General features: G+C 38.8%; 1 protein-coding gene across 3 annotated transcripts; it reads left to right on the top strand.

The window, feature by feature from the left end:
* Positions 1–311: 311 nt before the first annotated feature.
* LOC108428406 (periphilin-1) lies at positions 312–24,473 on the top strand. Of its 3 annotated transcripts, none has more exons than XM_017699383.2 (10): positions 312–453; positions 702–740; positions 1,628–1,689; positions 2,096–2,293; positions 3,794–3,861; positions 14,254–14,376; positions 14,526–14,701; positions 19,616–19,692; positions 21,035–21,160; positions 23,891–24,473. In XM_017699383.2, coding segments are annotated over exons 2-10 (1,020 nt in total). In that variant the 5' UTR covers positions 312–453; positions 702–739; the 3' UTR covers positions 24,080–24,473. The 3 variants fall into 3 exon arrangements, with proteins under 3 accessions (XP_017554872.1, XP_017554871.1, XP_017554870.1); XM_017699382.2 differs by having other exon boundaries at positions 2,093–2,293; positions 21,038–21,160; XM_017699381.2 differs by having other exon boundaries at positions 2,093–2,293.
* Positions 24,474–24,499: the final 26 nt, after the last annotated feature.

Genomic DNA, 24,499 nt, shown 5'->3' with positions numbered 1-24,499 from the left:
GTCCATTAGGGAAAAGGCAGAGGAGCTGTCTTGAAGCAATTGCACTGGGCACTTTCACCAGTCGAATAGCCATGGTAATTAAAAATTTAGGCCAAAGCACTGGAGACAACAGACTGAACTCAAATAGCTTCATAGTGCACTACATAGGCCGCTAATGGCTTCTTCATCAAAATAGTGCAGCGCAGTTTTTTTGAATGTGCACTGTTAGGTGTTAATTCAAAATGTAATCCTATCAGGAAAGGCTGTTTTAAGCGGAATCAAGCGCCTCCTGTGCGCTAGGTGGCGGTATAAGCCAGTTAGTATGTAGCTGAATAAAGGTCTGTGATGGTAGGCAGGGGTTTGTGGTTGTGCTGTGGGAACGTAGAAAACCTGCAAGCAGGGATTTACGCGCGAACGTTTTTCGTGCTTTCCATTATTAAACGCAGCCTGATAAACCTGTCACTGGGTTAGCTTGTGAGTAGCTGGTTTATCCGACTAAACTGCTTAATGTCCACGTTCAAGCATGTGAAGTAGTGATAATGTTAGCTGTAACGTAAACATACCTATCGTTACCCTAGCCAGCCAGCTAATACTCAGCACGACAACATTGTGTTTAACTCCGTTAGACATAAGTTACCCATTTTCTGTTTGATGAATTTATTTTGCTGTGTCTTCATCATTAAGCAGTAACTCAGCTTTACTGTTTTTTTCTCTCCGTTTAGGTCTGTTTAAAGGGCAAGACAAGAAGAGCTCAGTCAACAGTGAGTTCACTCTTTTAAAGAAATAATGTCAGCTGCTCTTTTTGCTCCTTGCTTTGACGAAAAAACACTGGAGCAGATGACTTCCATCAATTTTTAAAAAAAATTCCTGCTTAATTCAGAGTGGTTTGATGTGAAAAGGTTCATTGTAGAGAAACCAAAGCTACATTTCTTTGCAGTGGTGGTGGTAGGAGCCAGTGTTCACGGTATCTACAACGAAAATATAGTTATTTAATATCAACAGCCTGCACCTGCCTTCTACGTTTTTCATGCAGTGTTCATAATAGTAATAGTGGCAAATCTGTAAAAATTCATTTTCATTGGGTACGATGTTGCCTTAGAACAACCTTCTTATACCTCTCCACAGTGCATATACTTAACCATTTTACATTACATTTACACTTTTACACTTGAAACATTACATTTCTTGCAAAATTATCACAGAACATGTTTCAGGCAACTAATTTGTAACCATTTTATGTTACAGCTTTAGGTGAGCTATTAGAGGGCTTCAGACATTCATCTAGAACTGAGTATTTCTTAGAACTTTCTGAATGTTTACATCTTAACCAATGAATTGTGCAGAATTGGAAAAATTAATGTTTACTCTGGCTAGACTATACCAACTGCTGAGCTGGTCAGTCTGTAGACAGAATGCTCTTCCATATGCAATATAAAGCTCTGTCAGAGCTGGTGTTAAATGACAAGCTTGTCTGGCGGTGTAGTGCAGTTAAAACTGGCCAAGGTGTCTACACCTTGTACTGAGCAACAGCTCCAGTACCTTGCGCTTACACCACTTATACATGTCAGGACAATGAGCAGTAATTATATAGTTAAGTGCTTGCAAAAAGTATTTTCATTTGAAACCAAAAATGCTTTTAATGTTACAGTGGCATACAGACGAGAGCGGAGCATCCGGGAAATCTATGAAGATCGAATTAATGGAAGATCAGTAAGCTCCACAGACTTTTCAAGTTTCTTCCGTTGTCTTATAACAGCATGCATTTCTTTCAAAGACTAAAATCCTAATTTTATTTACTTTATTCTTGGATTCTTGGAGAGCCTGCACAGATCCTTCATCTGGGCCAAAATTAATTCATCAATCTTGGCATTTTTTTTTTATTAGATAAATGATTTGATAAGTAACACTTATAACAGGGTTGATTGTTCTCTGATCCATTCTTATTCCTAAGGGACTCGGTCATAGTTTCTGTATCACAGCTTCATTCATTCTAACTTGAAAGGTACTTTGTCATAGAAAACCAATTCAGTAATAAATTCAGCTTTTTCTAAATTCTACATTGTGCGCTTTATTAGACTTTAGGATGATGTTGCTTTTTCTCTTGGTCTTTCAGCAGCAGGTGCCTTATCAGAGAACGGTGAGCCTTGTGGATAGGCGGCCTGTCCACAGCTGGACAGAGGAAGACTATGACCAAGAGGGTGACTATAACTACGGTCATGGACGAGGTGGATACCATGGGGATGATCGGAGAGGCTATTATGGAGAGAGAGAGCAGTATAGTGGAGAAAAAAGAGGTGGACCACATTTCAGAAGGGTAGGGAAAACATTTCACAGTATTTGTGCTGTGCTAATGAGTTGGATTTATGTAATATCCAATTCAACTTCTAATACTGCTGTTTGCCTGTTTCAGGTGAAAAAATTCAGTTTGGAATACCACAGTTGAATGTTGTGAGGTTTTTTCAGTATTGTGCTCATGAAGCCTTTATTCTTGAATGCAAATGAGAAACAAAACCCCATTAGATGAAATCCATAGGGAAATCAGCTGGAGTGATGTTGTGCCTAAAATTTTCCAGAATATTTAATGATATGCCTTAAGAAAAGTTGTATGCAAACCTGGATGGTCCCTCTTGATAGCGTGTAGCTCAAGATTAAACATAAATGTTAGATTCACTATAAAATAAGTGATAGGAAACAACACTTTTAGTAAGAGCTGAGTAGAAAGACAGCAAACCCATCCTTTATTCAGTGTCTGTGTAAACCTGATACAGTGGCCACTATTCATCGAAGTTGTATACTACAAAATCTAATTGTAAAATAAGTGTATGTAAACTTAGTGACAGTTTTGTTATAATTCAATTTCATTTTTGGTGCATTTATCTGATCAAACTCAAGCCTAGTCCAACTGCATGGAAATTAGAGCACTGTAGTTCAGCAACCTAAAAAATAGACAAACACACTTCAGGGGCTCAGGGGCCAAATTCACCAAAGCTTTACTAAGAAAAAAAATGACAAAGTATCTTAAGACAAACAATAAGAACTTCATAAGGATGAAAAATGTTTTTTTTATTGTTTTCAAGTTTGCTGTTTAAGCCCTATTGCTTTCCCTCAAACTCCTCCCATGAGGGCAACCGTTGTTTTGTAATCCTAATGAATGTGTTTCTAATGCTACATTTTGCTTTCTTTTCACAACATCTGCTTGAATTAAGGTGTGTTTCATGTAAATTATATCAGAGCAGTTGCAATATTTTAACTTGTGCAACAGCAGGATTTTCCATGCACAGTAACCAGTTCATTTTATGAATCATATGAAATGAATTTATTTCGTATGCCGTTCTGCACAATTAAAGTTGTACTTGTTTCTACATAACCTTGATAAATAAGGCCATATGTGTTATTATAAACATGCTTGAAAGGACTGTTGATGCCTAATCTCCACAAAATTGTGCCTTTTGCTGCTGAATTATTGCGCTGTCCCAGGATATGCTGCTGAAAGAAGCTACAGTTTTAGTAAAATTACATGATAAATCAATAGACTTATCTTTTCACAGTGAATGCATTTCAGAAAACTGTGATGCGCCTTCCACCACATGGCTAGCTTAATGATAATAAAAATACACAAGTCAATTGCTTGCCATGTGTCAATAGAAATAAAACATAAGATGACTTTGAGGTCTCACATTAAACTGTTAATATCTACAGATTACACATTGAATAGTAGCATTACTAGTATGCCATTCTAAAGATTTATTTAAATAACCCTTATGTAATTGTCCCACTCATACCAGGCATGCTATATTTGTGTTTCGTTGTGCAGGAGGATCCATATTTCTACAGCAGAGGGTCTGCAGAAGAGCTCCCAATGGCAAGACAGGTTGAGATCAGGTAAAATCTTAAAACACTTAATTACATCTAGTTTATTGCTGTTAAATTAGCAGTTTTGTATTGTGCTAGCATGAACAATGGGCAGAATATCTTGTGTACCCTGCCTTGGAGAGGGTTACCAGGAATTACCCCATGAGCAAGGCCTGGGGATAGTGTTCTTTGGCAAATGTGTGGTGACTGGGCAGACCACATAACCTGGCCAAGCTCAGCCCAAAAAGACAATGTGAAGGGACCATGTGGGCCCACCACATACAAGATTAAATGTGGGGGACTGATGCAGTGTGCCAGGGCTTGTGCGACAGGTTGAAAGGCACCAACAAGATATAGTTGGGCTCACCTCCATTCACAGTGTTTGCTCTGATACTAAAATCCTTGATAGGGGTTGGTCCCTTTCGTACTCAGGAGTTACACAGGGTAAGAGGTGCTGGGCAGGTGTGGGTATACTCACAAGCCCCCAGCTGGCTGCTGTGTAGGTGGAGTTGGTCCAAGTGGGTGAGGGGGTCGCCTCAATGTGAATAAAAAAATGCAGGGAGGAAAGCTCTGACTGTTGTATGTGCTTATGCACATGTGCCTTATTGGGGCGAGTGGGTGGGGTTCTGGGAGATTTCAGAAAGCTTTAGGAAGAGTTTAAGGATCTCGAGGTCTTGTTCACAAGTCATGTGACTTGGATTGTAAGATTGGCTAAAGCTTGGGACAGACGGCAACAGTAATGTGGTCAATCTACCAGACTAATTGTCAAGAGGGAGCTGAGCCATAAGGCATAAAGCTCTCTGATTACTGGACAGGCTACATCCCCACCCTTACCTATGCTTATGGCTTACCTATGGCTTTGGGTAATGACCAAAAGAACGAGATCATCAATATTAATACCCTGCAAAGAAATTAGCTTTAGGGTGAGAAGCTCAGTTAACCAAGAGGGGCTCAAAGTAGAGCTGCTACTCCATCACATTGAGATAAGCCAGGTGAGGTGGTTTGGGCATCTGATCAGGATGCCCCCTGACCCAGGTGCGGCTGACTGGGATGAGACCCTGAGGTTGTCCCAGGTCCCACTTGAAGTATTATATCTCCAGGTTGGCTTAGGGGAGCAGCCTGGGATTCAGAATACCCAGAATGAGGTATAGGAAGTTGCGGGGAACATGGTCATCAGGGCTTCTTTGCTTTCCCTATTGCAAGCAACCTTAATTGAGTCAAGTGGGTTGAGAATACGAAGATTAAGAAGTGTTGTACTACCTATTATCTACAAACTCAATTAAAATAAAGATGGGACACTAGGCCAAAATGAATAAAAACAGAAAGCAATGATTTGCTATTTCTTTTTAACCTGTTTTCAGTTGAAAACAGTACGAAGACAACATATTTAATGTTTTAACAGTTTTTACAGTGTGTTCAGAATTATTATGCAAGTGCCAGTTTTCATACTATGAAATACTGGAAAGTTCATTTTGCCAGTAAAAAGTGTAACCCTGTATGTTTTTGATATTTTTGTTTGAGTACAGTCACCATTTAATGAATTCTCTTATTTTCATTTTCAAAACTCAAGGTCAACCAAAAAAAAACAAATTTCACAATTATTATGCCGGACAATGCATAACAAAAATAGTGTCAAATATATGTGGAAATTCTGCAAGATTTATTGTGTTTTGCTGGTACTGTTTGCAGCATCACTAGTTGCCATCCAGAGAGTTTTTTAGGACTGCCACTGATGTCCAGCTGAATGAGCTTGCTGCTTCAGAGTTGCTCAGAAATTTTCAGTAGGTTTTAAGTTGGGTGAAGAAGCAGACCACTCCATAATCTGGTCATCAGCAAACCCCTTTTTCCTTGAACCATACGAGTATAATGGGAAGCATGAGATGAGGCATTGTCATATGTGAACAGAAACGTTTTCATTATTTTTCCACCACAACCCTTCCAACATGGCAAGAACTGTTGCTTTAAGAAGGCGCAGGACCTTTCTGAGTCAACGTCACTCCATCTTGAACACAAAAAGGGCCAGTAAGTTCATCGTCGATGACACCGGCCTAAAACCTGACACCAACATTGCCTTATTGATGTCAGTGTTGCACTGGAGCAGAATGGCCATTCATGACTCGGCCCATAGTCTATCCATCTGGTCCGTCTGATATTAGACTGCACTTGTCAGTAAACGGTAACTTTTGAGAAGTTAGTGATCATTTATTTTGGAATCTAAATTGATCTTTTTTTCTTTGTTTTTTTGTTAACTGGGAGCATTGTTTTCATCTTGGACACTTTTGCTGTATTGTCAAAACTTACAAGTTGTTTTCTTTATTTCACTCGATACACAGGCTTCAAATATTGGTTGACGCAGGTGTATTTGCAGCTTGTCATTTGACTCTTCTGAGATCCTGAGCTTTCGAAACTTGCATTCTGCATGTTTCTTTCGATCACCTTTACTATTCCACACTATTCTTTACTGGGCTATGATCACACCAAATTAACTCGAATATTTCCAGTGTTGAGGTGTTCTCAGATACAGCTTTCACCTCTGTACATCTTCTACTTTTCCTCTGCTGTAAGATTTTTTTTTTTTTTGGTCCAGGGACATCCCTGAAAAAGATGTTGTCTAGATGGCAGCATGTTTTGCTCCAAAATGCCTATTTATCCTCCGCTTTAATAGTAACTTCACAGGTGTGCAAGTTACTCATGCCTTATACAGGGTGTCCCAAAAAAAGTAGCATCATTTGAGTTATGAATAACTATGTGTCCTAGGCAAACAAAATTAAATGGGCTTCATGTTGAACAAAAAAAACAAGATTTATTTATCAAAATTCAAACAAGAAATTCAGAGGGATGTAGATTTTATAACAGATTTCACAAAGCTTCACAAATATTCAATATGAGCACCAGATTTTCTTTCACCCCATATGTGAACATTATGCTTGTTGACTTGAAATGCCAATGTGGCCTCATCACTGAAAAAAAGATGCTTTTTCAAGCTCTTCATCTTCACGTTTCTCTTGCATAGCGACACAGAATTGCTTGCGCTTTTCCCTGTCATCTGTCTTTAATACTTGAATGAGCTGCAGCATAGGGTGTCATTCGCAAGCGTTTCCTTACGATACGCCAAAGTGTTGTATGAGGAATCTGGGTTTCCAGAGATGCTCTTCTTGAAGACTTTCTGGGGCTTCGCACAAATGTTTCTCCAACCTGATTGACGTTATCTTCCGATGCTGGTGGTTGTGCAGATCCCTTTGCCCTGCAAAGACCGCCTTCTTCTTTGAATTTTTTGTGCTGCTTTCCAGTTTGTGCATTTTTATTGATTTTTGTATTGAATTGAAAATGCACGCTGCACGCTCTTATGACTGTGTTCAAGCATATTCGCACACACACACACACACACACACACACACACACGCAAGGCCTTTTAATTTCTAGTCAACGGCATTCTTCAACCTGGGGAAAAAAAACATTTAAAGTTAAACTTGGTTTGTTTTTATGCATTTTGTTAAAATTTGAGATCATTTGAGGGAGAATTGGCTGTTATTATAAAATTATGTCAATTTTTTGGGACACCCTGTAGATCCTCCAAGAATCTATGTAGAACCTCTTCTACACTGGTTTAAGCAACAGCTTGACTCATTGTTGAATCAGCTTGTTCATTACTGAAACCAGCATATGCCCAAACATTCACTAATGGGACGTTGTCAGACTTTCCACAGTCCATTGAGTGGAATGAAAGGTGAAAGACAAAGCAGCAGAAGCTGGATCTGAAATCTGTGCCTTGGGAATAGATAAAACTTGTTTCCAATTTTAAATCCACTCACACGTATACGTTTGTGTGCCTGTTTTCTTTTCTTTTCTTTTTTTTGCATGCCATATTTTTTTTGCTTGTTGGGCAAGCAGCATTAAACCAACACGAGTAGAACGAGTGAAAAATATTTAGCTCTCCCTGCTGCTATAGTGATAGTGTGCCTTTTTTCACAGTGTGTAGCTGCTGTGCTGTAACCCAGCAGGGGGCAGTATAGTACTTCTTAAGCCTGCGTGATTTGTTAGGGCTTTGAGGCTCCTGGGCCACTGAAATGCATTAGAGGCATCATTTAAACTTTGTGTGTCTATTTGTATAGCAAGGGTTTTTGCATAATGTGGTATAAATCAGTGTAACAGTTCTTAAAGCCATTTCTGTGTGCCTTGCTGCCCTTTCAGGCAAATACTTTGATTTGTTTTCACTCTCTTTAATGCACACCTGATCTGCAAATGACATTTATAAATGAGTGTGTGGTTTATATTAGTAAGTTGCAGGTGCATTATCAGGCAATCTAACTCCTGGTAACTGATGTTAGACCCCACACACTGCACCACACTTGATCCCCTTACCCAGCATAGTCTAGTCATCTGATCCCACCAATGTCTGTTAATTTTTTTCTATCTAAAAAAAATTGTAACAGGGTGCCAACAGTTCATTGGCATGGTCTTCAGGTCCCTCCCTCATTTTGCCCCATGTTATTCCCAGTGGAGGCCCACCAGACACCAGGCTTAGGACAAAGGGCACTACTGTCTGCTCCTGGAGCCAAAATGTTAAGCCCCTGTGAGGTCCAGCAAAGCCAGCTGGGGACCGGTACACTCGGGCCTTACCCATTGCTTTGCACTGAATAAGGGGCCACTATGCAGAGACTTTTAACTTCTGTTTTGAATTTAGCTTTCAAACTGCACATTGCTGGGAATTTCAGAGACTGTTTGGGAACTGCAAATGTTGGAAATGTTTTAGTGCCTACTCTGAGGCCAGTCTTTTCTTTTTGCAGTATAGTTAGAAGTCTTATTTATTTATTTATTTATTTTAGCAGTAATGGGGTAAATGAGTTTCTGTGCATCACAGTGACTCAGCCATTCAGAATAATTAGAAGCCTCAGAGTGAGTTTGTAGTGGATTGCTGAGTGAGTTGGTGAAGAATTGTCAATGTTTTTAATTAATTGACTTCCAGTTGGTCAAACAGGATAATTGTGCAAATGTTTTAAGGGACATCATGCAGTGTAGTGGTCATTTTTGGTACCATCAATGGGCAAAATCAACTTTTTTTTTTTAAACCTGTGGCTGCAAAAATAAAGGGCACAGTATAGATAAAGACTAATAATTCATAATGGAACACAGCAGTAAATGGCATGCTGCTATGAAGAGGAATTGCTGTTCTCCCACTAATGTCTTTGCCATAGCTAGTCATGTACTTAAGTCAGAATGACAATTTTCTTCATGATTTTTAGATGGTAGAGCGAGCAGTACATTGAGCTTTGTTTACCAGTTGAGGTGATTGCAACACTAAGATGCTTTTGGGGAATTGGGTCCTGTTTTTTTTTTTTTATCTTTAAAAATGGCAAGTCTTTAGTGAGCACTTCCTTCAAGATTCAGGATAGATTTGTTACAGGATTGGATAATTATTGGATTCATTATTTATTTTCCGATCCAGCGATTACTGCCAATATCAGCCCAATAACAATACCTGGTGTCCGCTTGGTAGCATCTGTAGCATCATAGCATGTGTTTTATGGCACAGGACTTTGTCCAGGAGAGTTCAAATATCGCCCTGGCTCTAAAAGACATTTAAAAATAAATGTATTGTTTATGGACATAACGTCATAGGTTAAATATTTGTTCATCACAGTGTTTCTCAATGCTGCTTTTAATAACTAGCTAAACTAGTCATTCTTAGCCTTATGTATGATTTCCACTGGGTATTAAATTGGTTTAATGTGCATAGACTAAATAAACTCAAATTCCTGACTCACCTCAGTGACTCAGATCAAGATTTTTTTTTTTTAGGTGTACACTTAGTTTGGTCAGAGTTGGCAGTAGATTATCATCTTGCCAATTTAGTGTTTAGAGCTGGCCTAACCTGCTCATGATAGCATAGGTATGAGACTTGCACTGCTTACGCTTGTTTCATATCAGGGGAAAAAACACCTGTACATTATTAATAGTTACAGTGCCCCGAAGGTCTTTTTTGAGTGTGTGTCCACTCTGATGAGTAAGGTTAAAGGTCCTCTGGGAAATTAGTCTAGAACAGTAGTTCCAAACTTTTACATGCCAGGATCCACATGTATAAATACCGTTTTTCTTGAGACCCACCAAATATTTTGTGAAGTGAAATAAGACTGAAGCTTGTCAAGTAGTCCCTGGGGCCGTGAGCTTTCAGTTGACTTTTGCTCAACGTGTAACAACAACGCAATGTGCCGTGAATGAAACACGCATAGGCCTGCGTTAATGCATACTTACTGAGACCCATTAAATAGAGAAATAGGATAATGACAAGATGGTTTTAGGCTTGTGAGGTTGTGTACAATATACGTTTTTCTGATTGCTGCCCACAAGGCACTGAATGACGATAGTGTCAAGCTACAGCGGCTTTGTTTTAGAAAAAGGAAAAAAAAAGAAAATAAACATCTTGTTAACTTTGCACTTTATTTAGTATGGTTTGGTGGAGTCACTTGTTTGCAGCCTGTAAAATGCTGTTTTAAATTAGCCTACAGACTACTGTTACTATAGTTTACTTAGTTTACTTATTAAGCTAAAATGTCCTTTTTGTTTTTAGCAGCTGTCATTGAATCACATCAGTCAATTAAGTGAATGTTTGTGTTTCGCAGGCTTTATTTTGTTGGACGTTGCATAATAAATACTGATTAATTTGGTTCATTTATAGTACCAGTTGAAATTCTTCCTTGGGAATGAGTTTGGTCATTACTGTTGGGAGTTTGGTCATTACTGTTTTGCCACAATTACTGATATGCCACAAAAAGATGCGGATAGAGTAACATAAACTGATGAGTTATTGAGTTAAAGAGGGGAGGGAGAGTGGAAGGAAAAGCTGGTCTCTTTGGGTTAACTGTTAACTTTGCCTAGTAGCAATTAGCGGGCTTTCCGTGTACGTTGCTTACGGCACCCCACACTCAGCCAAATGATCTCAGACTACGAGCAGAGAGGCTCCACAACTTCTAAACTAATACCGATGCCATGAATGGCTTGTAACATTTACCAGATTCCAGCAGAGTCTGACAGTCATAGATGAGAGAGGCGCTTGTGTGATTTCTTTGGGTCGTATAACATTCAGCACAGTTTTTGCTGCACTTAGAGTAGCCACTGTGTGCTTTGCATACACTGATCTTTGCCTTGTTAGTGTTACAAAGCCACTTCTGTTTATATGTTATTAATTTATATTTTTATTGTTTTTGCCAAATTTTTCCAGTTGTTAAATGTAGTTCTTATTATAAGTAAAGGAACATTTCAGAGTAATGCACACTTATTAATGTACAAAATAGGTTTACTTAAGCATAAAAATGGTTTTGTTTGGAAAAAAATATACATAAATGATCAGTGGTGGTGCTTTACTGAGATCTGATGCACGTGAAAGTTGTATGTTGATTGTATATTGCATTATGTAAATTAGCCAGATAGGGTCCTCTGTAACTGAGAATAAATATGCACTGATGTGGCTTTCTCATGACCCACTCATCCCCACTGTTTGAAAACTGCTGCTCTAGAGAAGTGCCTTGACCGTGTGGGCCAAATATAGTAGAACCTCAACCACATACTCATAGATCAAGGTCTGAAGTCTGCTGTTCAGAACATGTGATGGTGTGTGCTCATATACCCTGTGGGTACACACATGCACACGCACTCAGGGGGTGTCTGCGGGAGTTTGTGGAGGCCCAGCAATATAATGGTGTTCTGCAGTGAGGTTTGAGGCTCCGGTAAGAGCAGACAGAGCCTGTGGATTTCTCAGTCTGCTCCACTGTGGCTCTGTGTGACCTCAAATGATGAATGGCAGATAATGAGCCGAAATGGCCACCCTGTCAAGCACGTCTGAAGTGCAAATGGTTGGCAGACAGCTTCCCTTTGAACCTTCAAATCACCCCAGCAGCTCTTTTAATGGTTAGTACGTACTCTGTTGGAAAAGCAACCCGACTTTGGGTTTAATATTTTATGTGTTGGTCTGATGGTAATTACCGTTTGCTGATCTCGCCAGTTACGACACTGATGAAAGAGCTGGATAAAAGCAGTGGTGATTGAGGTAACCAATTATTTTTGTTTTGTTTTGTTTAGATTATTTTTCTAAAGTCTTTCCTGTATTAACTTTTGTGGCCTAAAAATGTCTTGCAGGACTGTATGCTTAAAAAGGCTTCCTATCTTCTCTGAGATCTGTCATGCACATTTGCAGGCCTGTGCAGTTGTCCGCCCTGCTGTGTCTAAAAGAACGCTGCTGTTTATTTTGCCTGCTCAGTGTTTGCTGCTCTCTGCGGCACCCTGTTGCTCAGCCACTGTACTGATCTTCTGTGTGAAGTTCCCATTTCATCCTCACGGCAGGACAGAGATGCTTGCAGAAAAGTTACCCACACCTGTCTCGCTGTCTCTGCATTGACTGACACTAAAAATAACAGAGATCCTCATGTCGGGCCGTTTTTAAGCATCAGGCTAGATCATGCAACATGCCAGACACCAGCACTTTCTTCTGCCTTCGAACCTCTACTCCCTGTTAGAGCTAAATGAGAGAGAGAGAGACGGAGACAACCAGTTGAATTGATATAGTACTGGACTGCTCAAGATTATATTTTAACAGGTCACTGATGCATTTAGCTTCTTTTTATTCTGTGAGACTGAATCTAGTTGGCTGTGGGCAGCAAATGGTGGACGGTTTCTGGATAGTTTCAGCCAGGCCTTAGGTCATTAAAGTCCTCAGCCACGTTAAGCCCGCTCTTTGTTTGGTTTGTGTTCTGAGTTCAGCGACAGGTCGTGGAGACCAGGTGCCATAGAGCTTCGTTTATACCTTCGCTGGCAGTGTTACAGCCTTATGGCGTGTCGTATAGCCACCGCTAATCAGCCTGCCAAATCAAAGGAACCAGCAGACAATAAGCTCACTAAAACAAGCACTGGTTTACAGCTGTTACAGCAGATATGACTGAATTTGGATAGAAAACAATGAAACCTGGTTGAAGGCTATTGCATGGCTTTTCCATTACAGTGGCTAATGAAGCAATTTCAGTTTCCCAGCATGTTAATTAATGACAGAACCTCTTTATACACAGGAAACCACTCGAAGTTCCATTGCAACTTTATAACTTTAGAACAAGTTTAGATAGGCCTTGACTCTGTCATTTACTCTATCTGTGCCACATCCAATGAGGCTATAGCCTTAATGAGACTGTGGCCTTTTCCCCAAAAGGCAAAAATGTCAGGAGGTCATTTTGCAGTGTCACTGACCTCCAGCCCAGCAGGCTCCAGCTTCAGACTTGAAAAGCCAGGGGCAAACTCCTAAAATAAACAATTAAATTAAAGTAAAGATGCAGGCATCGTTTTCCCCCCATTGCCCTCTGCTTAACCTGAATTAGACCGAAGAGTAGCAGACCTAATAACTCTTTCCCTCCTTACTGATACACAGCTTTAGCAGCACGGGGCCTTTTCTGTTATGTAGGACCTGTCTTTCTTTAAGCCACAATCAGGGGCTTCACAGCAACAAAGTGGCAGCCCAGAAAAGTGGGTTATGTCTCAAAAAGAGTTGAAGGTAACACATCATTTGAACTTTGTAGATGATTAATAAATTCTTAATAGATTATAAGTAACACATCAGCATATTAGTAAGGTAGCAGTGGTGAAGTATTTAAATACACTGAAGTAGAAGTCTTTCAGATGTATTGTTGATGCATTACTTGCATTAGATGTATTAATAATTTTACTTCCATTACACAAAACCCAACCTCGCCCAAATCCTAACCCTAACCTTAACCACAACCCAAAACCTAATCCTAACCCTCATGGTTTTTTTTTTTTGTTAAAAACATGTTACTGAATCCATTGAGTGTTTGTTTCATCTAAACAGAATCTCAGAATAATGTTATTGAGTTTAATCTTTTACATAGAGATCTGACTCTGTTCTACAACATCCCCATTTGTGTAAACATGAAATACTCTATAATTTAGTGACTGTGACTTTAAACATCTAAGGAGTTAGAGGTTGACCATGCTGCTTATGTCCTGAGACTCAAGCACGTTAAAGGTCTTTGGTGTGACGAGGTTTGGACAACACGAGTATGTTTGTTACATTAACAAATTAATGACATTAAGTCAGAATATGCTTTTGTCAGTATGTCAGGGATATTGTCAGTACTTGAAGAACGCTGACCAACTAGGTTTTACCACAAAGGCATATTATGATGGATCTTGTGAATTATGAAACTTTCTTGAAGTATAGTGATATTACTTGTAGTACAATGATGTCAAGTATTAGCCAAATCTCCCACCTCTCCTAACATATAAAAAATCAAACAAAAGTCTTTCTGTTTCAGTATTTATTCATGAAATCCAGTGTTTTTCATCTGTAGCTTAAGTGGCTACTCAGCCCATGTTTTGTGGAGTTTTCCTTTCAGTATCTACAGTGTAATTTCTCATTTTTAGGAACAATAGCAGAGTGTCCTCACAGCCTAGGGGTCAAAAGTTACCTCCTCCTCGGCCACTCATGAGTGTACCCCGCAGAGGAGACGACAGTGTTATGAATGTCACTGTGAATCTGGACCGACGGTATGTGCTAGAACACGTATATTATCAATGGAAGATGATACTGTGTGTGTCCGTCTGTAATTTATGGTCATCAGTTATAATCACTAACTGCTTCACCCCTATTTCTTGAATATCTTGAATTATACACGTCTGTACTTGTGCTGTGTTAGGGATGAACGTGAGAGCCTGAAGCGGAAAGCTTCGTTCCCTCATGCTCGTGAGCAGTCTCCACCGAAGAGAGAGGTGCCCCTTGCCAACCGTTCTCGATCCAGCCGCAGCTACTCTCCTGAATGCAGCAAGACCAGCTCTTCTCCACCTCTGCCCAAGATGACAACTGTCCAACAAGGTCAGAGCATTTTACCCTGTTCAGTGAGTGTCCCCCTGATATTACATGAAACAGAGTAAAACTGAACTGAGCTTTATTGATTTATGGCTGTTTTTTGAGAATTGATAGTCATGGTTTATGTCAAAATCTACCTGTGTCTGTGTTGATGATTTGAGTAGGACTTCATTTTGAGTCATTTGGCTGCAAACTTGTCAACCAGAGAGGAGGGTGGAGGGTTACTTTTTCTCTTTATAGCATCTTCTGTCTTATTGCTATGGTGCACCAATCATGTTAGGCCTGAACCAAGCACAGAAGTAAACACAGAACATTCAAATAAAGATTGACTGACTGTGCTTTTATTGCTCTCGTTATACGATTTTTACATTATAATTTAATGGCACAAAATGGCAAAATAACAGTGAATAGGATCAGCCCATTAACTGATTCTGCAGCAGGTCCTCTAGCACAGATTTGTTTAAGTGAAAGTCCATCGTTTGGATAAGCTTTAGACCTGACTGACCGATTTTCATGACTCATATCTGCTGTGGCCAAGCTGAAAAATGTGTCTTGAAAATTACCCTTTTTGTTGACGCTGAGTGTTCAATGAAGTGTATTTAAAGATGTAGTATCCTTACATTTACGTCCATTCATCCCTGTGTATTTTTTGATGTCATGTGTCGCCCATTTTCACAACTTGTTAAGAAATGTTTTTTTTTCCCTCACTCAAAGCTGGTAAATCAGTTTTTCTAGTGTATAAATTTCTCACAATTTCTACCCACTGTTCTGTAGAGGGAGGTTCAATCTTATACCAATTGCAAGTTATTGCTTTTTTGCTGGCTATCAGAAGTATTCTTGTTAAATATTTGTCATTATCCAGAACGTAATCATTTATATCTTCAAGACAAACAACTTCGCATTCTTTGGGAACTGAATATCCCAAACTGTCTTTAACAACATCATATCCATTTTCTGAAAAAGAGTACAATTTATTACATTTCCAGAAGATGTGTATATGATTGGCCTCCTCACTCCCACACATCCTCCAACATGACTGTTGATGACTAGCTTGTTTTCTCCCTATTTCAGGAGTTACAGCGAAGTACATTTGCCAGAAGTATGATGGTGGAATTATCAGCCAGCATGCCATTTAGCCTAAATCGAAACCTTGTGATTGTTTTTCCATATTGCACTTGCACTGATAATTCCAAATCTGTTACCTAAATTTTCAAACTCATATGTTGGCACTAAACTGAAGTGGAGCAGCTGTTTTATTTTGTGCCTTCTGGCTTTAGCGATGGTGTAGAAGAGCTCTCATAGTTCTGTGGTTCACTGGACTAGGTCATGGCAGCAGAAATCTGAGCAACCATGTCTAATCACCCTGCTACAGCCTAGCCAGCCAGGCCTGATGAAGGCTTTTGACTTTTAAAAGGAGGTTAAGCTGTACAAGGCTGAAATGAGGAGCTGTGACCTCCATGGCTGCCGCACTGAGGGACAGCTGAGTGAGAGCTGAGCATCTTGCTGCCCTGTGCCTGTTTATTTTATTTATTATTTTATTTTATTTTTGGGTGGATTCTATGTGTTTATTGCATTGTGAATCATAGTGATTTGCTCCTTGACTCTCGTACTGTCTGCAGTGAAAATATTAATTCTATAGGTGTTTTTTTATGGTCTGTTCTGGTTAGTTTTAATTTTTATTTATTTTTTAAAATATTTTTTGTTTTTTTAGCCTATTTTTATACCTGAAGCTCACACTGTGTGGGCTAAATGAAGAAATGAAACACACTTTCACCTTTCCAGTAGTTTCTATTAGCCAAAATCACAATATAAATAACATTTTTGCTTTTTAATGAGCTAAATTGGCATTTTAAATATGTAAATAAAAATATTTTACCAGGTTAAATAAGATGATATAACAAAGTACTACTTCAAAAGCAAGAGGCACCTGACTGTAGTTTTTTTTTTTTTTTTTAACAGTACTGTACATAAAATTGCACTACAGATCAGCTAAAATGAAAACAACAAACTGTCTATTCGTCATTTGCTTATTTGCAGCAAAATACAGCCTGCTTATTATGAACCTTCATGACCTCATGATATCTTTAGGCTAATGAGAATAATAAGCACCAGACAGCACTAGACAGCTCCAGCTTTAATTTTTGGAGTCTACCACTGTGAGAGGCATCTGCCTCTGTCTGTGTGTGCATGTGTGTGTTTGTGCCTTTAGGACAGTAATCACTCAAAAATGAGGCACAGTGTGTAGAGGTGAATCCTTCTGTTTGATTGAAGGTTTGACCTTGTAAGTGTGTTTGCAGATACATGCATGTTAGTCTGAGTGCTTTAGAGTCACCATGTCTTCAGGTCTGATAGATGTCTATGGCTTGCAGCACCTTTGAATGATCCTGCTTGTCCTTCACCCCTGCCAGTTAACCTATTAGATCAGTTTCAAGGTTTGTTTTCACACTGACCGTCACATGTAAGGATCAGTAACTGTGGTTGCGCATGTTAAATATTTTGTTAATATAAATATTAAGCTAGGGTGCACATGGTCAAATTTGAGTCTTAAGACTTCTGTCTTGGACTTGTTTTTAGATAATTTTCACAGTGTCAAGAGCATGCTGCCGTTCAATATTAATTACTCCACATTCATAGCTCAAACTATGAAAAGACAACAAGTAGCAAAGTTATGTCAGATGTGCAGAATTCAGACTTTTTATCGATATCGCAATTATATTTAATATGAAGAAGACATTTTTTTAACGACACAATTAGTTGTTTATTGTATTTAAAAGGTTAAATTTAAGAAAGTACACAAAAAGGATCATTTATTTTGCCATGGTTTTTGTCATTTTTTGACATTGAAGCAAACTGTCAAAATAATAGTCAAAAATATTAGTTATTAATTTCCTGTGTAATAAAAGATTTAAGTACATAATTATATACTGTCCATTTAATCGGCTCCACTTACCATAGAGGTGCACTTTGCAATTGTGCAATTACAAACTGTAGCAACATGTCTGATCTACTCACCAGCGCAACACACACTAACACGCCACAAACACGCAAGTGTCACTATAGTGCCTAGAATTATCTCCACTACCCCTACCCAAATAATATCTGCTCTGTTGTGGTCATGTGGGGGTCCTGACTTGAAGAACAGGGTAAAACAGGGCAAACAAAGTATGCAGAGAAACAGGTGGACTGCAGTCTGTAATTATAGAACTACAAAGTGCAGTGATGTGGTAATGGAGCTGATAAAGTAGGAAATAAGTGTAGAAACAAGGAAATGTTCCTAATATGGCAATACATTATAGCATTAATGTATTCATGTGTTAATACATTATAGTATTACTTGGTGTATAAACAGAAGTCATCTAGAACCGCACCTCTCTTCAGTGCTGTTTTTAAAGCAGCTTTTTCCCCACTGGAGCCACCATTTCAAAGTCTTACTCAAGCTAGGTTTTAAAGGGATATTTATGTGGTGTTAAGAGATTTGGCTCTCCAGAGGCCCCAAGTCTACCAGAGTCACTTTACATTTTGCCAGAATCTTGAACCTTTCTTTTGAAGAGGCTATAAAAGCACCAACAAACAGATGTTGTTCTGTTACCCTATCACCCCTCTCCCTGTCCGGCTGGCCTGCTAATTAACCAACACATCAAAGTAGGCAGAGAAAGCATGTCCTACATGATCTGGAATGCATATAGACATTCTCACAGGTTCTCAGCAGAATGTCTCTTCCACTAAAGTTCCAGGTTTGCTTATGTTCTTTTTCTTTCTTTAGTATACTCAAGATGATTCAGCACTGGTATGCTTTGAAAAGCAATGTGGCCAAACCTGCCCAAGCCACACGTGTAATCTCATTTCCTGTAAGATTAAAATGTTCTTGATAGTTTGATGGGTTTTTGTGGCAGATGAAGTCATGCTGATTCATAGTCTTGAAAAGCAGGCTAGGTGGAAATGGCTTTACTTGCTCAATCTCATGGTTTACAGCAGTGGTTTCTTACTGTTCCCCTGGAGTACGCCTGTCCTGCTTAGTGTATTTTAGTGTTGTCTCTGCACCAACACCCTCACTTCAGCTCGGAAAGAGCTTGTTAAAGAGCTGGGCCCAATTTTCCCCTCTTAATGTTAAGACTTGCAGGGCCATCTGACTCCAGGACTACTGATTTGCATGCCTTATGGATTGAGAACTGCATTGACTGTTAAGCCAGTCTAAATTCAGGCTTGTCTTGTGGTATGTATGCAACAGCTCATGAAGGGCATAAATAATGTTGGCCACACACACATACACACATGCACGTGCAAACACTCTGTACACCAGGTGTCAGTTTGTCAGGTAGATTTTAGACGCATGTCCTGTTTTGCCTGTGCACTCACTCTATGGAGGGTCTGATGAAAAAAACTAAGTATGTGAAAATAAGTTCAGTCTTGAAAGCTAATGCTGCTGTTATCACTGAGAAGAAAAATAGCCTTCCAATCTTGTTTTTCATTTCACTTTCTGGGTCCTCTTACTGCCTTTGGACATTCGTTAAAAAACATAACTTTTGTAGTCCGGCCATGTTTGTTACTTCTTAACATTCTGAAGTGTTGTGAATGCGATGTTTTGGGTCCTAGGCGCTCAACCAGTCAACAACTGTTGTATGAGGTCTCCACTGTGAAGGCAGAACATAAACAGCTTATTTGTCTTAGGCTCTAGCTCTCTCTCCTCCTCTGTCTCGCCTTCTCCCTCACTGTGACTGAAGGCTCTGATGCATTAGACTGGAATTGGGTCACACTGACATGTTTTCAGGGTGATTCTTTAAAATTGAATTATATGAAGATGGTTCTAATATTCTTTTGGAAGGTTTCCCTGCCATTTGTATTTGAGATGTGGATGTATTTAAAGTTTGAAGATGAATTGCTTCAAGTTTACACAAGTCCCTTTTTTTTCTCTCCATCTAGAAAAAGAGGGACCACCCAACCATCACACTGGTGAATCTCAAGATGGATCTCCACACAGTTCAGTATTAGCAACAAAGGTATTGCTCAACACTTTCATTAAAACATTCCCACATTCACATGAAATTTTATCTTGAACTCAATGTGCTGTTTTGATAGGATCCTTTCTTTTATATGTTTTTGTAGTTTAAGATTAGCCTTATAGTCTGACCTGGTCTGCATGGAAACGTAGGTTGAACAATTTAGGGAAAATATTTTACTCAGATTTTTCTGATCAATATTGTGATTGCAGTTATTTTGTCTAAATTAATTTCTATGTCTTTTTGGCCAAAAAGACCAGAATATCCACTTTTTCTGTCATTAAGCTGGAACACTGAGTGCATCAAACTACCAGTTAGTGATGGTAGTGATGTCACATGTACAGCACTTGGATGTTTTATTGCTTCTGATCACCTCTTCTATAGGCAGTTCACAATTCTGTGTTATTAGGTTAAAGTTCCCCTTTTAAAACTCATTAAGGCTACATTATTAATAATGTATTATGTAGTATAAAAGTTGCAGCTTATGTGATTTGAAAATTCCACTATTACAAATAGCAATTTTGATATACAAACAATTGATCTTTCAGCCCTGTGTAAAAGATGAACACAGTACCTGCCAGGGTCTAATTCTTGAGATTTCTTGACCTCATATCTTGGTCTGTTTATTTAGGGACATAGATTTGAGACAGAATCAACACCTAATGTTTAGACCTTTGTTTGATGGTTGAAAGGGCCCTTCCTGCATAACCATAGCTAAATATGTATGTTGATCTTTGCCTCAATTCTTTTAATTTAACACACATGTGATGTATTTGAATAAAGATCATTAGTGATTAGCAGTAAGTAAAGTCATGAGTGGTGTTATTTACATTTTCTAACATATTAATTACATCTATGACACTGGCCAACCTAGGAAACACTTGTTCTGATGATGTATCCTGAGGTAGAAGGAACTTTTCAATTACTGTTTTGTGATGTTTTTTTGGGGGGGGGCTGTTTTAATGTTTTTCTAGCTTCCTAGAATTAATATTCACCATTTCCTTCTTCAGTCACCAGCTAGCTGAAAAAAAATCAACAGATTTCAGGAGGCAGCATGAGCGTGGGCATATGCACATGGCCTCGCTGCTCATCCTGTACAGCCCCTGAAAATTCACCAAAAAGCAGTTTTTCAAGTGTTTCTTCCAATAAATCAGTAGAAAGATTTTCCTAGTTTTGCTGGAGTGTCCCTTTAACATACAAATGCATCCTGAAAAAGGCTTAGTATTAAAGACAATAACTCATCATGTCCATTAAAAGTTCTTGCAGTAATTCACAAGTTATCTTTGTCTAATGCTTATGGTAAGTTGGGCCTCAGCTGATGTTACACATGTTGCTCTGTTAGCAGGAGGAGAAGCCAGGGACCGAAATGGAGCAATGTGAGGAGACAGAAGTTAAGGAAGATGCTGAACAGAGTCTAGAAGCACGTCGGGCACATGTCATCGCAAACAAAGCTCTGGAGATTGAAAAGGTAACTGGTCTCTAATATCACCGAGCTTTAACACTGACTAGAACATTTAGGAACAGTTCTCTTAGGAAGGAGAACAGAGTCACATGACTTGCAACCAAATTGAATTAGTTGTTAATCTTTTATTCAGTAGAAAATGTCTTGTTTTTGTTTTTGTTTTTGGTATTGTGGCTCTGAAAGCTCCCACGCATGACAAAATCAGCATTGTGTTGTGGTAGGTGATAGTTGATTCTGCAAGCTTGTAAGAATCCATAAATGTAAGTAGTATTCAGCGTTAAGTGATCAGTATGGATTTTCTGCTTTCCCTTCTGCGGATGTGTGTGTTCTAATCTCTTAAGGAGTCTCCGGTTGTTAGGACTGTGGGTATTTCCTGCACTGATAAAGAGAGTACTTGGCTTTGGTCATGTATACACACACAGAGACATACATCAATCATGGAATAAGATCAATCAAGTTTGATTTAGTTGCAACAGTTAATCTTTGAAATAAGGATATTAGATACTAAACACAAATGGAGTTAATTTACTATCACTGCCATTGGTTAAAAGTAACAGTTGTAACAGTTTAGCTTAGTTGGATCTCCTGTTGATGATGGCTGGGAGTGATTACACATACTTCATTCATCATTTCAATCAGCCTAAACGAAATATATCCACTCTGCCTATTATACACTATTGAGCGTTCTGCTCTGCAGCCTCAGTGATTAAATAGCTCTTAATATTCCCTAATGTGTACCAGCCCTCAAATAATTATTCCCACTTCCTTGATTACTGTGGACCCCTGCTTGCTTTAGCGTTTGTTTGGGCAGAACGGCTCTCCTCTTTTCAATGCCTGTGTGATATTTGTAATGTTTTACAGACTGATAAACCAAACCCCCACTCCCCGCAAAGTCTGGACTATGTAGGAAGCTGTGGTTGTGGTTCTTCATTGCACAACCCTGCTTGTGTGGCCAAGAGTTATCAGCCCTTGAGATCGAGTCCTGATCTCTCTCCGTTTGGGAGTAGAAACGATGCATAACCTGCCACACAAGAGCAGGCACGAGTCAAATGCTAGTTTCCTGTTTGTTTAAAGAACAGTGGCAGCCTTTTAGAGCTCCCACTTCACTTTAAGGCAAAACCATCCCAGAATTGAATTGCATGTCCTTTTGCTGTAATTACAACCCAAAACTGGGTGAGGCCGTTCCTGTAGTACCGTTCGGTTTTTGTTTCTTGTTTCATTGCTTTATTGTAATTACTTGTGGCTGGTGGTTTTGACGATTCTGAGATGTCAGGGGAAATCATTATAAATTGAGTTTATTCTTCATTGCCTTCAGAGCTTTGAGTCTAACTACTTCGAAATGCCTGAACGAAAGTGCATAATATTTAGCCTACAGGAATGAAAATGCAATCGGTGTTGGCATGAAAAATTGTACAGAATGACTTGTGGATTGTTTATTTATATATATAAAAACTATCAATCAGTTCTGATCATCAGAAATGTGTGCAGTCCACATTCCGTTGTCTTTTGTGTACAAATAATGGAAAATTATCTTGGCATCCATAAGGAAAAAAAGATCAATATTTATTCTCGTGCAAGGATGTGTAAAATTGTGTGTAGTAGATATTTCCCTGAAAAGATTTTTATCTGTTTCAGATGGAAAAGTCAGTTTGTTTCAGGAATAAACCAGCCTCATATAAAAGGCAGCTTTTGTTGTATGGCTAAAGACTTCATTGACCTGTTGATCAGTCACAGTGAGGTGGCCCACAAAAGCATTGTTGAATTGTCCTCCATGTTTTATTATTGTATCTACTCTCTTTTTTTGTTCCCCAAATGCTTATTCTCTCTCTTGGTTTTAGTGCTGAAAACTGGGACAAGGGTAGATCTGTAAATGTTATAGCTGGAGGCTCTGAGGATCCTCTAATTATGCTCAAGTCATAACTCTTGAAGAAGGGTGGGAACACAGTCGTTGCATCTCAAGCTATGAAAAAAAGGATTTATTTTCTCAAAAGATGATGTGCCAAGCTGGTTTTCTTGTATAACCCGAGGGCAATGTGGCAATGTCTACCCAATCTTCTTACCGTTTCTGTCTTTAGCTACTTCTCCCAAAGTCTGTATGACTCAAGTCAGTTTGTTCACCTCCCATCTTTTGATTAGACTTGGTCTTCAACTTGACCATATTCATACAGGGCTTGGTGTCTTATGTTTAAACTAATATTTTCCCTGCTTTCTTTCTTCCTGGGAAGATGTTTTCTCTTAATTTTTCTCTCAGAAGTGACTAAAAACATCAGACCAAATAACCAATATTCCTAAAATAATGTGACTGTACAAAAGCCATACGCTTTTGATTAAATTGTTACTTTTGAGATATAAGCCACGTCTTTAGCTGCTTTCTGAACCTCTTTTGCAAACCCTCTAATTTAATACTGTTCTAATTTCATACTGTCCATGATGTCTTGCAGACGAGTTGCTTTCATAATTATAGGATCATTTAAACACCTTTTCGTTTTCACCCAAAGGCTTTGCAGTATTGCATCTTTCTTGTACTAAGTTGCACCAAATCCATAAATTTTATGCTAAAAAAGAAAGTCAGAAGATGACAGTTTTATGTACGCAAATGTAGTTAACTCTGTAGTTCACTCTATGAGCCTTTAAAGAAGTTATATGATCAATAAACTTGATGATTTCACATACAGTTTAGTTTTTTCACCCTGTAATGAGAACATGGCTAATGTTATCTATCTTTCATATTCTCAGTTATACAGGCAGGACTGTGAGACCTTTGGGATGGTGGTTAAGATGCTAATTGCTAAGCAGCCAACCTTGGAGAAGCAGCTTCAGACAGCATTGAAAGAGAACCTGGCAGAGATTAAGGAACGATGCCTGGAAGACCTCCGTCACTTTATTTCTGAGGTGAATGTAGTGCTTAAATCCGACCAGGCTTGATTGAGACTGGCTTCATCAAATGACTCATTTACAAAGCACTTTTGGAAACAGTGATGTTTGCTAGTTTGCCACCCTTTTATTTATTTATTTTTTGCTAGTTTTGCCCCCCATTGCTTCTTCAAGCCACTATGAAAACTACTGTACAAGCTTAAATAGCTTAGAATCCGGTGGAACAGACAGAATGTGAGTATCAGCAGTAAACAATGATGCTGTTTGATTCTCAGTACATTTATTGGACAATCCTAATGTGGGTAAAATATCAGTGTTTAGTTGTCTGGTTTAAAGAACATTATTGCCCGATTCATTGCAAATATATATGCCAGAAATATTCACATTTTTCTTACACCAAACAGTTTTTAATAAACTTTTCCTAATAAACTTTTTTTTAAAGATGTGAACTTTCTCCACTTCTTAATTCAT

The sequence above is a fragment of the Pygocentrus nattereri genome, chromosome 11 (assembly GCF_015220715.1).
Source record: "Pygocentrus nattereri isolate fPygNat1 chromosome 11, fPygNat1.pri, whole genome shotgun sequence".
Lineage (NCBI taxonomy): Eukaryota > Metazoa > Chordata > Actinopteri > Characiformes > Serrasalmidae > Pygocentrus > Pygocentrus nattereri.
Note: the sequence above shows the minus strand (reverse complement) of the source record. Positions and strands in the feature narration are given on the sequence as shown.